Source organism: Poecilia formosa, unplaced genomic scaffold (assembly GCF_000485575.1).
Source record: "Poecilia formosa unplaced genomic scaffold, Poecilia_formosa-5.1.2 Scaffold396, whole genome shotgun sequence".
Lineage (NCBI taxonomy): Eukaryota > Metazoa > Chordata > Actinopteri > Cyprinodontiformes > Poeciliidae > Poecilia > Poecilia formosa.
This window is the reverse complement of record NW_006800335.1, coordinates 238,694-251,442: the sequence shown is the minus strand read 5'-3', so window position 1 is coordinate 251,442 and position 12,749 is coordinate 238,694. Positions and strand designations below refer to the sequence as shown.

Genomic DNA, 12,749 nt, shown 5'->3' with positions numbered 1-12,749 from the left:
CTCTTCAATGGATTCGATTCCTGCTGCACCTGTCTCCGTCGCCTCAGCTATAACACTTTACCCCACCTTGGCTGCTGCTACAGAGCCTCACTTCTGTAGCAGCAAGCTTGCCATCATGTGTGCATGAACAGAAATAACTCATTTTATGTAAAGCGTATCCTACTAAAACACTGTAGATGTTTTTGTAGCAAATCAAGTAATAAAAATTAGTATATAATTTCATTTAAATTTATATATTTTAAAACAGATCTAGAGACATTAACAAGTCAATAGTTTCTAAAGCTGCTGTAATTTTTACTGTTTAAACAAAAAAAAAAACTGCATCTGTCATTTTGACAGACTACAACTACGTCCCTGACCCAGGGGTGTGCCGCCAGAAATCTTGGGCCCCATGACGAAAAATGAAATTGGACCCCTCCTGCGCACCTGCTGTTATAATTTCTTGAGTCTATCTGACCCGTATGCCGAGATCAACGTATTGCACCCTGCTCTAAGCATGAACAGTTCAGAAACAATATGAAATGGGGAAATAAGGTATCTGATTAAGTCGTATTTCATATTGTTCTTCAAAAACTAATCAGTCACGGCTGATTAGTGGATGCACTCACAGCTGCACAGTGAACCCATTGATTTTTTTTACAGCAGACAGCCGCTCCCCTCTCTTGCAGGCAAATCTTTTAGGGGTCACCTGTTAAGTGACCACTTAGGACAGGCACGCACATTTCTACGTTATTTGGTGCGTGAGCGCAGTTTGTTCTCAGTACTGAGCGTGAATGGGTGTGCAAAACTACGGCATCGTACATGTGCGCTGGATTATATAGCGATGGCTAATAAAAAAAAAAGTCCATCAATGTCTTTGACCTGGACACTAAACCTCCTGACAGCGTGTTGAAGAGTTGGAGGCTTTGGAACAGTTCATGACCACAAGTTACACACCACAGGAGAAAATCCTGCTTCAAACAACTAGCGGGATCAGTAATGTTTATGTTAAATAAAAAACCTGTTTACTCGGCCCCCACAAAAGACATACTAATTTCCTCTGGAGCCAGGTCTGCGGTTTGGCTAAAACGTTTTTAAGAACACCCAGCTGATTGCATCAAGTCATTTACTTTCATTTTGTAATGTCTATTTTGGTTATTGATGTCATTTGTCTTGTCCACGATGTGTGCTGCTGCTTTTCTTGCCCATGTCATCTTTGTGAGAGAGGTCTTGATTCCTACTGGACTAAAATGAAGTGACAGTGGGCTATAGAGTGAATGTTTTACTTTATTTTTAAACAGCATCATCTAGACAGATGAGCTCATTTAGATTTTATTCATCATTCATATTGAAAAATATATTATAGAAAATTATAAAACTTGTACGCAGAAAGTCTTAAATAAAACTGAGGGCTCAGACCAACCAGAACCTCTGTACAGAAGGATGTTGCAGCAGTTTCCTTGGCAACTGATGTGCTTAACTGTGGAAAGTGAAGTAGTGTACTGTCGTCTTATGAGACAGCCGACTCCTGGCAGTTCATGCAAAGCAACACTTATGCAGTTTCAAGTAGCGCTGGTCGGCGTACCTCTTCCCACACCTGTCGCAGATGAACTGCTTGCCACCAGCATGTACATGCCTCTTATGCGTCCTCAGGTGACTTCCCTGGCTGAAGGTCTTGGCGCATATTTCGCAGGCATACGGCTTCTCTCCAGTGTGAACGCGCAGGTGAAGCTTGAGGCTGTTGGCATTGTTGAATTTTTTATCACAGGTCGGGCAGTGGAAGGGCCTGTCTGTGGAGTGAGTGCGGCTGTGGGAGATCAGGCTGCTCTGCTGGCTGAACGTTTTTCCGCACTGCTGGCAACTGAAGGGCCGCTCGCCAGTGTGGATGCGGCCATGGATCTTAAGATTCACTGCCTGTCGAAACGTCTTTCCGCAGAGGTCACACCTGTAGGGCCTCAGGTCGCTGTGGATCCTCTGGTGGTTCTTGAGGTTGACGGCATGCCTGAACGATTTGGGGCACTGCTCACATTTGAAGGGCTTCTGGCCACTGTGGATGAGCTGGTGTGTTTTGAGTGTAACAGCGCGGGTGAAGCCTTTACCACAGTCATTGCAGATAAAGACTTTTTCCCTACTGTGGGTGACACTGTGGCGGTGCAAATTCTGTGGCAGGTTAAAGCGACGGCCACACACATCACAGCCGTACGGCTTTTCTCCAGTGTGTATGACAGTGTGTGTCTTGAGCTGTGCCTGCTTTGAAAACCGTTTTCCACACACAGGACACTGGAACGGGCGCTCGCCAGTGTGTGTTCGCATGTGGCTCTGCATGCTTTGGCGCTGGCGGAAGGCTCGGCTGCAGATACTGCAGGCAAACGGCTTCTCCCCTGTGTGGATGAGTTGGTGAGACTTCAGGTTGCTTTGAGATGAGAAGAACTTCCCGCAGACAGAGCATGAGAACAACGTTTGGGAGACATTCTGCTGGGAAGTCTCAGAGAGAACAGAAAACTCTGAAGGTAGCAGCTCTGGGTCTGATTGTGGAGATGGAGCAGCTTCAACCCAAGTTCCTGAGAGAAAACACAAAAACCAATAGAGGTATTATCTGAACTGACCAACAGTTCTGGAGAATGACTCATTTTAGAGTAAATCTGGACCTGAACTACTGTCACTAAAAGATAGTGTGTGTAAAATAAGTACTGAGCTCATCACAAATATTTTGCACACTGTAAAAAAAGACATATTTCTCCCTCATTGTCCAAGAAGAAATCCAACTATACGGTTCCTAGACTCAAACATTCCCAGACAAAAGCTTTTGTGAAAAATAAAATTAATTTCAATCTGATCATACATATTCAGGGTCAATTACATAGACTGACTTTAATAATACATTCAAATTCTAAGAAATTGCTAATCACACCAAGTGTGTATGATGACTACAAAAACACATTCATTCATTTAAGTCATTGACTCACTGCATTTGCTCCTCCATGTGTTTTGCATAGTGTCAAAGAAAATCATACAAAATATTTTTAAATGCTTGCATTTAGCAAAAATGAAATCATTTTGGTAATCCCAACTGATCTAATGGGAAAGGTTTAGTGTGACTAGTTAACCAGTATGAAATATTAGGTTGTCTTTTTATACAATATGATGTAATATGTGGATTCATCGGTACTTTAAAACACTCCAGATGTCAGTGACAGTTTAAATAATTCACACACAAAGAAATGAACAGAAAACACTACAAATTCATTTTGTGTACCAACAGAGGTTTTTTTTTCCTTTTTGTTTGTTTTTAGACACACTTGATTTTCCAGTTCATGTCAGGCACATAAGCTGAGTAAATGTTCAGTTTTAAAAATTGGGATTTTATCAATTTAGGGAAGATGCTAAAAAAAAAAAAAGCTAAAAAAAAAAACAAAACAAAAAAAGATCCACAAAAAAAAGTACTGCACCCTTAACAGCCTGTCTGGCAACATAAAACATTCCTTGCAAATTCATTACATTTAAAAAGTTCACTCAACCACAGTTTCAGGGAAAGATAATTAAACATGATTCAATGATTTTGGTTTTTTTGCAACTTATCTACTTTTTCTGTTTTGCTGGATATTTTACTGTGTGCTGTAGTTGGAAATACGCTGGAATGCACTGGAAATTAATAAATGAAGGTCTTTCTGGAAATTGTCACCTTCATGCCGTTAAATGCTGGTTACTGTTCTCAACAAAATTATCAGAGGTTTTTATCAGTTGCCTTGATCAAGAAAGTAAGCAAAATACAAAATCCCAGAAATCTATTTTTCCAGATTTCTAAAACAATTCAGCCTCATTCCAAGTGAAAGACATATAACATTAAAGGGGGTGGCTGGAAGATTTGCAAGCTTCTCAGGCTGACCGGGCCATCAGCTGAAGCGGGGTTTGATGTCCAGAAGCTTGTCAGTTAGAGGCTGACATTTCTCCTCGACACCAGCTTCAATAGAACCCTGTTGACCTGATGGGATAGGCTCCTCTTGCTTACAGCACTGATGTTTCTTGCCATTCCAACATTACCATGTCGCAATCACCCCAGCAGACTCTAAAGCAGCAGTGTTTTGTTGTTACCATAACTCTGTTGAAAATAGGATGAGACTCAAACACAAACTTTGTTGCTCTTGTTTGTCTGAAACTAATATGGCCGTAGTACATGAGCAGTGAACTGTTCTAAATTTAGCATTTTGACATCATTTTTACATCATAGGGCCAGGCCGAAGGAGGCTGGGTCGAATGGGACCAGGCTAGGCCCTGCGGTGCAAAAGGACACCGCAGGGTCAGAAATCCTCTGGCATTTAATCAGATTAATTAAAATATTTAAGTGTGTCAAATAAGCAAAACTCCCATCATTAGATGCTTCCAGTTTGATACCTTGGAAGATAAATCTTTTAATAGGCCACCAATTAGAACTAAATCCAAGTTATAGACTGATCAGTGTCATTTCTTTGTGTGGGGTTGTTACTGACATCACGTGACAGTGTCGTACCTATTAGAATGATATTTTTAGAGAAAAATGCTGACATGTTCAAATTTCATTTTCTAGCAAATATGAATCAAGTTCTCACTCTCTCTAATGGCTTCCAGGTCAATGTTCCCATGTCCATCTTTAACGTTGACCGCTGGAACAAACTGTGTCTCCACAGCATCACCACCTGCTTTCAGCTGCAGTGACCCAACATCCAGATGTCAGTAAGGTCAATGAGGGCAACACAGACATGAACAGGTGAGACAGACTTACCTGAGCTTCTCTTTCTGCCTTACAGTTTTGGTTTCTGACTCCATATGAGTGCTCAAGCTCTGCTGGGAACAAATATTGACATCATAACTCTCCATCTCCTTTGATTGGTGTGTGACATTATTGGGGGCATTGCCTGTGTTCATACCCACGGATGTGTGGCTGAGGACGTTGAGGACGCTGGTCTGTGGCTTCTTACAGACATGCCCTACCTGAGCCACAAGCCTGGCTTCATCCATGATGTGTAGGATCCTCCCCAGAGCCTGGTTTCCCAGAGTCTCCATGATGGAAGCAAACTGCACCTATCAGGTTATACAATCCAGCTGACGCATGCAAAACACTGAATAAATAGCAACAGTATGATGAATATTCATCACTTAATGAACATGTTTTCTTCCAGCCTTTAAGAACTGAAACACAAAAATTCCTTATTCTGCTGAAGCAGAATAAGGAAGAAAACTCCTGTTTCTGTCGGAACAGGGAGGCAGTTTCCACCTGCTTGTCCAGGAACACAAGAAATAAACTAGCCCTTGGAAGAGAAATCCATTGTCACATCAACAAATATTGAAGATATTTTCTGGGGATTTTGTGATTTTCCTCTCTTTCTTTAATTGTATAATACTTCCAAACAAACGACATGGCTGCTCCTGATGACCTATGAACTGTGACAACAAATGTGCAAACCCAGTGGGCAGGTGTTTCAGTCAGCCTTCTCTAACAGCAGAGCAAAAGGAAACAATAACTGATTTTAAGACTCTTGTGGAGGTATTTAAGATCAGTTTCATATGTAAGTAACGGCTGATCACGATCACCCAAAATTAAGGAAATTTGGGAAGATTGTTCAACCAGTTATTTGTGAATTTACTTTTACTTGGTGGTTTGGCGTAAGCTAAATATGACTAGGCAGTTAAGCTAGGCAAAAATGAATAAGCCAACTTTAAACCTGCAGTACTAAGGGGGGGTCAAGAGAACCCCCCTTGCACTTTTACAAGTTTTTTTGCTTTGTGGTTTCTGGAACTGAAGAGTGGGACACCCCATCACTTCTCCACTGACCGACTGACATCTGCCGCACTCTTCCAGAACTAAGACAGCGGGAGAGTTAAAAAAATAAAATCTAGTTGAGACGTTTGTCAAAAAGAGTAGAAATTAAGCCAACAATGTTTCCCAAATGTTGTCTCTTCTCCTACTCCTGCTCCCCTGGATGTCTTAGATACGATACCTGAGCCTGCGAACCTCCGACCTCCTTCGCATCATGTGGATCATGCAGGTAGGATTTGCTTTTCTGTCTTTATTATTTAGTGTAATTTAAAAAAATTTTTTTAAAAAAGTAAACCAAGCAGGCATATAAGTGCTTGTGCAAGTGTGCATTGTGCATGTTGGGCCTTGTGTGGATCAATCTGCTGTTTTTGTGGGCCATGCGCTTCGCTTTCTTGTGGCATATTTGTGAGGGTTAGGTTTTGTATGTCATGCACATGATGCGCATTTGGGATGTGGTTGTGCTCGTGTGGGTCAGGTACAGTGATAGTTTTGTGTGTACCCTTTGATTATATCCTGCAGACACCCCCCGCCTGGTGTTTCATTCTGTTTGGCTGTGGTTCCTATGTAGAGGAAGCCATCGTCTGACATAATGCTCCCATCAACTGGAAGATGTCAGCGTTATCTCCTTCTCCTGCTATTAACTTTTTGCTTTCATGAACATAAATAATCCTACATCACTTCAACTGTTTCTTTTCTGTGTCTCTGCTCTGTCTTCTCAAACCCCCAGTCAGTCATGGCAGAGAGCCACGTGTAGTGAGCAGGTTCTGCTGGAGTTTTTCCTTTCACTGTTGCTACATGCATGCTCAGTATGAGGGATAGCTGTAAAGTCAACATCATAACACAAGTGATTTCCCTACATGCCCATCCAGGAGGAGGGAATGCTGCCAGTTTCATTAGACAGAAACTTGTGAAACTATTTTTAATCATTAATTGAGCATTGTTGTGGCGACTCTTGCATCGTAATAAGGTCCAAAAAACAAAAATGCCAGAGCAGTTTCAGGAGGAGGTTTTCAACTCACTCAAAATAAAAAGCACTCGCAGAGAGTTTTCTGGTTTCAAAAAGTGTGTTTTCTTTACTTATAAAAATAACAGAAATATTCTCTGAGTTGACTTCATACAAAAATTTTAATATAAACGTTAATTTTGTGGTAGAAAAACTGTTTCACTCCTCGCTCCTTCACTAAACAATCAGATCAATTATACAGCTTTTGCTTGCAGGAGGCTGACTGACAAGAAGGAGGGCCTGAGCAAAATCAATAACGTATTTTCCGGATTATAAGGCGCACTCTCAATTATGGCGTCCATTTCTGTATTTAACCCATACATAAGGCGCACCGGATTATAAGGCGCACTCTCAATTATGGCGTCCATTTCTGTATTTAACCCATACATAAGGCGCACCGGATTATAAGACGCATGCTAAAACATACGGTCAAAAAAAAAAAAAGGTAACGGAAACAAAACAGTAAGTTTAGTTGAACTTTATTCGACTATGTAACAATACACTCACTTCTTCTTCCACAAATCCATCAAAGTCCTCCTCTTCTGTATCTGAATTGAACAGCTGGGCAATTTCGCCATCAAACATGCCAGGTTCCCTCTCATTATTGTTGGAGTCAGTCTCATTGCCAGGTTCAGCAATGATGCCGGCTTTCGCGAAACCTCGGACAACAGTTAAGGCAGATACATTAGCCCAGGCATTCACCATCCATTCACACATGGTGGCGTAACTCGCCCGGTGCTGCCTCCCCATCTTAGTTAACGTGTGTTCGCTGTCCGTCATCCATCGCTCCCACAACACTCGCAACTTCTGTTTGAACGGCCTGTTTACACCAATGTCCAGCGGTTGAAGTTCTTTTGTTAATCCTCCCGGAATGACGGCAAGCTCCGAATTAGATTGCTTCACTTCATTTTTCACAGTAGCAGTGAGATGGGCGCGCATGGAGTCGGAGATGAAGAGGGACAGTGATGCTTGGAAAAACCAATCTGTTCCAACAAGCATTCTGTACTTTTTCATAAGGATCAATTTGTGATCAGAAGACATTTGTTGTGAATTAAGAGAAAAACTTGATTTCAATTCAGTATATTATTTTGGGGCAAAGCCCCGAGTCTTCCAGGATCCTAACACCACTGTTTGTTCTTCAAATATTAAACATATTGTGTTTTACAGTTCTGTGTATGCTCTCACATAAAACAATATGGAGTCTAAAGTATTATGGTCCACTCAGAAGCATTCAACATCAAAAAACACACGGTAATTAGCTTGTAGCTCCTTACCAACTTCTCTCGGGTCTCCTTCTGCTCTCTTCCCGTCTCATGCCGCTCCTCTGTGGTCCCTCGGGCCTTGGAAAGCGCCCTCTCGTCCTCCAGCCTTTCCATTTCCGCGACCGCAGCGTGGACCAGAGCTTCTATGACGGCTGCAAGCTGAGTGTGCATAGACATGGTGGAGCTCATGGCGGCCGCCTGTCTGTAGCGTCAGCGACTCTGCACAGTAAGTTTAACTGAGGGCACACCAGTTAAACCTGAGGAAACCGAGAGGAAATCAGTGAATTAAAACAGCAGTTCTAACTCTATAACAAAACAACAAAACTCTTCTCCGGATAGAACAGCTTTCGTTTTGTGTGCATGATTTTCTTCTTCTATGACGTTTCATTGGCAGATTACATTTTTTGTGTATTACCGCCATCAACTGGACTGAGGTGCAATTCACAAATTTAACTTGCCTAACTAACTAAATAAATAACTAAATAAATAAATAACTAAAAATTATTCCAGCTAACTTTCTTTTAAATATTTTGTAAGTGCTTGAGTCTTCACTAATATATTAAACATTTGCTATTGAAATTCCCATTGTCTTTTACATTTCCAGTTTTTCTCTTGAATATTTTCTACATTTTATCAAAATATGTTCCACTCCTTCTATTTCTTCACAATTTGAACAAGCCCTTAGTGAATGTTTTCTTATAATTATTTTTAACAGGTTTACTGTAGCCTTCTTCTTCCTTTTTCAGCAGCTTTTGGCAATTGATCAACGTTTTGGTGTTTTACTGCCATTTGATACACATAAAAAAAAACAGTCTCCTGTTCATTTGAGTAAATTTCATATGTTTTTGCACATTATGCAAGTGACTATGACCAATTCTTTGCTTTTTCCAAATATGCAAGATATTCAGAGCTCAGAAACATGGCCAAGGTAAGGAAGGATGAAACCCGAACACCACTGAACAAGACACCTAAGTTGAAACATCAAGACTGGGCCAAGAGAGATCTGAAGACAGATCTTTCAAAAGTTTTATGGACTGATCAGATGAGAGTGACTCTTGACGGACCAGATGGATGGGCCTGTGGAGGATCAGTGATGGGCACAGAGCTCCACTTCACATCAGACACCAGCAAGGTGGAGGCAGGTACTGGTATGGACTGCTATTATTAAATACGAGCTAGTTGGACCTTTTCAGGTTGAAGATGGACTCAAAATGTACTCCAAAGCCTACTAGTTTTTAGAAGACACTTTCTTCAAGCAGTGGTACAGGAAAAAGTCTGCATCCTTCAAGAAGACCATGACTTTTATGCAGGACGATACTCCATGACAAGCATCAAGTACTCCTCTATGTGGCTAGCCAGTAAAGGTCTGAAAGAAAGAAAGAAAGAAAGAAAGACAGACAGACAGACAGACAGACAGACAGACAGACAGAAAGAAAGAAAGAAAGAAAGAAAGAAAGAAAGAAAGAAAGAAAGAAAGAAAGAAAGAAAGAAAGAAAGAAATGGCCCCCTTCCTCACCAGACTTAAACCCCATTGAAAACTTGTGGGTCTTTCTTAAATGGGAGATTTATCTCTGTGTCTGGGAGGCTGTGGTTGCTGCTGCACAAAAAGATCGTCAACACATCAACAACTGACAGACTCCATGAATGGAAAACTTATAGCTGCTATTTGTAATAATAATTGTGCACAGAGTGTATGCCAGTGGGTTAAAAAAAATTCCACACAACAAAAAACTTTATTTCTTTTTTTTAAACAAATACAGATATTTCTTTCTTTCTGGGGCAGAGTTTTACCTTCCAGCAGGAGAACCACTGAGGTCCGTTGATGGACAGGTCACCACAAGAAATAGGATCAGTGGAAGAAGGCAGGTCACCAATCATTACAGAGGAGGATCTTCCCACTAAATATGAGGCTAAGCCTAGAAAGCCAACATTGTAACTTAGGCATGACAGCAGGACTGGGCGACTTTTATCATCTGTCTAAGGACTGAAGGTGAAAAATAGCCTTCTGGCTAACTCTGCATGTTTACAGAAATCTTACTAATATGCACTGTGCCTGTAATAAAAATAAATCAATTTAAACTATTTTTGTGATCCACTGTATCAAGTCCCTGTGAGGTAAAGGACAACTCCAGCATCCACAGACTGTGCAGCCCCCAGTGCTGTGATGGGATCTAATGACACTGACACTTTTCAAGGATAAAATTCTAAAAAACACTGTAGTTGACTAAAAATCACTTTTTATAAGATTTTAAAAAGAAAGGGCAGATAGATACAGGTCTGACATTCAAAAGTACACAGAGGTCCAAACTTGGCTTTTTGAGTAGAGGCCTTACTATTTGTTTGCTTTTAGACAGCAAAAAAAAAAAAAAAAAAAAGCAGCCAGGACAAACTTAAGTAAAATAGCAACTTAATAGTACCTTAAGTAAAATAACTTTTCATTGATATAGTAACCTATTGAGATGAACATCTAAAATGCAAAAACTTGTTAATTATAATCAGTCCAGTTTGAGTTAACCAACTTTGCTCTCCAACACAGTGTAGGCCCTCTCGGAGCTCTTTAGATTTTCCAGATATCTTCTGAAAAACAGTTCTACAGAAAGTATGAAGAAGCTTCTCTTTAGACCAGAGGTCTCACTCTCGCGGCCCGCAGGATGATGTCTCGTGGCCCCCACCGTGATATGACGGTATAACATTAGTGCGGCCCAGAGAAAGTACACCTCGCTGCAGCAAACAGAAAGGGGCGGGGACAGACCACTGTCAGTCTCATACCTTATTTGGAAATGGGACCATTGCAATCCGGAAGCGAAGGGGGCGCTATTTCCTGTATTATCCACGGTCTCCCGTTTTTATTTTCTTTTTAAATCTGTGATACATCTTCACCTTTAGGAAGGAGTTTCACTCTCAGCATGTATTTGAACTTCAATCTTTTATTTACTTAAGCGCAGCTCATAGTTTTTTAACAAATTCTGTAGTTTTCGGTGTACTTCTAAATCTGCTCCTTAGCCGCATCTTTTCGGGGTCCATCGCTGCCTCTAGTGGCGTGGGGGTGGTAACATAACTAATCTAATTACATTACTAAATCAGAATACCACAAAATCTTTATTATTTATTATTAATTCTGGAATTACTGGAACAGTAAAAGATAAATTCCCTCACAAAAGAACATACCTTTCCATTTTCTTAAGGAAGTAGAGCTAACTAAATGACATAAACAAGACCTGAAAGTGATTCCAGTTTCTCTCGATGGCCAACCTGTTGAAACTGTGTCAAATTTTAAAATCCTTGTGTCATTCCTGGACAGTCAGCTCAACTTTGCTGAAAACACTGCCTATATCTTTAAGAACTGTTCTCAGAGACTCTATCTTTTAAGAAGACCCAGTGATCTTGGGGTTACCCAACTTGAGGTTGTGTACAACCTAGTTATACACAATTAGAAGTTGTTGAGTTAAAATGTTAAAACTTAACATTCTAACTAGAGTTTTAACTTAACTCAAGTTAAAACAACATTTTAATTCAAGTTTTAACTTTTCATCTCCTCGGCTGGTTTGGTCACATGAACTGCAGATTACCAGACAATCTTTTAAGAATACTTTGAATGGCAGGTATAACAGCAGGTAAATAGTGGTGAAACCAAAAACAACTCTGTCTTGAGACAGAGTTAGCAGAGAGCATCCATCCTCTTTATTCATCAGTTTGACCCTCTGAGCTCATGAAGATGTTACTGTGTTCTTTTGGCAACTAAGAATATGTATTAGAAGTCATTTATTGACAGTGCAATAATTATTCTTAACTAAACTAAATAACATTTACCTATAGCGTGCTAAGTGTTTTGCTCTATTCACAAATTGTTGATAATGTGATTCTATGAATATGATTTATCATTTCAGAGCCGAAGGAAAATTTCCACCTTGATAGATTAAATAGTTTTATCTTATTTTGTCCTATATATGACTCTACCAATAAAAAGTCTCTCAAAATAATATACATGGCACCATAAAAACAAAAATGTGAATTTTTGCTTATATCTGTTTAACAACCCTGGTTGTAACAACCTGGGTTGTTATTCCTAATTTGTGTATAACCCGTATAGTAAAACATAAGAGAAGTCTAAGATAATAAATAGCAAGAATAAGTTTATTTATTCTATCATTTTATTTAAATTAACATTTCAAAGTTCATATAAAGTTATTAAAAATGTGTTTACATTGTTTAAAATAAGTTATCTTTACTTTTTGGGGAATTGCCAGCGAAAATTGTATTTTCCTTCGGTAGTACGGTCTGTGAAGGTAGCAGAGGTGTGAGGAAAAAAAGAGTGGGTTCAGCATGAGAGGAGATAGCAGAGAAGGAGCAGTTAGCTGGTTTCGAAGTGAGTAAGCACAAACTTGTCGTCAGGAGAAGTTGTAATATACAGTATGCAAGTTAGCAGGACACAGTAGAGTTTCAATGAGAAGCTGTTAGACTGTGTTTGTTTTTCTTCGTCGCTGTATGTACTCGAGAGCTAGAGCGAAGCTAACCTAGCTGTTCGCGAATATGGACTGCTGTTAAGCTGCAGTTTCGCTGTTAGACTGAAACTTAAAGGGCTACAGAAGATCGTTACCGGACAGGATAACGAGAGACGGACTCCAGATAGTCACTCTTAGTACCTCTGGCTTCGTGGGAACGACGAAGCTGAAGTTGGTTTCCAATTCGAGCTTCCAATAGCTAAAGGGCG

General features: G+C 40.3%; 1 protein-coding gene across 2 annotated transcripts; it reads right to left on the bottom strand.

The window, feature by feature from the left end:
- Positions 1–1,248: 1,248 nt before the first annotated feature.
- LOC103154702 (zinc finger protein 501) lies at positions 1,249–8,453 on the bottom strand. 2 transcript variants are annotated; one of them, XM_007576077.2, is made up of 5 exons: positions 8,051–8,453; positions 4,884–5,037; positions 4,739–4,800; positions 4,566–4,662; positions 1,249–2,540 (listed from the first exon to the last, which is right to left on the bottom strand). In XM_007576077.2, exons 1-5 carry the CDS (start codon positions 8,225–8,227, stop codon positions 1,516–1,518), a joined length of 1,515 nt encoding a protein of 504 aa, XP_007576139.1. In that variant the 5' UTR covers positions 8,228–8,453; the 3' UTR covers positions 1,249–1,515. The 2 variants fall into 2 exon arrangements, with proteins under 2 accessions (XP_007576139.1, XP_007576140.1); XM_007576078.2 differs by having other exon boundaries at positions 4,739–4,797; positions 8,051–8,452.
- Positions 8,454–12,749: the final 4,296 nt, after the last annotated feature.

Excerpts from the sequence above, each read along its gene's own strand:
- LOC103154702 (XM_007576077.2), bottom strand. The coding sequence starts at position 8,227 with ATGAGCTCCACCATGTCTATGCACACTCAGCTTGCAGCCGTCATAGAA. Across the intron at positions 5,038-8,050 it reads AGGAGACCCGAGAGAAGTTG|GTGCAGTTTGCTTCCATCAT; the intron begins GTAAGGAGCTAC and ends ATAACCTGATAG. Across the intron at positions 2,541-4,565 it reads CCTGGAAGCCATTAGAGAGA|GAACTTGGGTTGAAGCTGCT; the intron begins GTGAGAACTTGA and ends GTTTTCTCTCAG.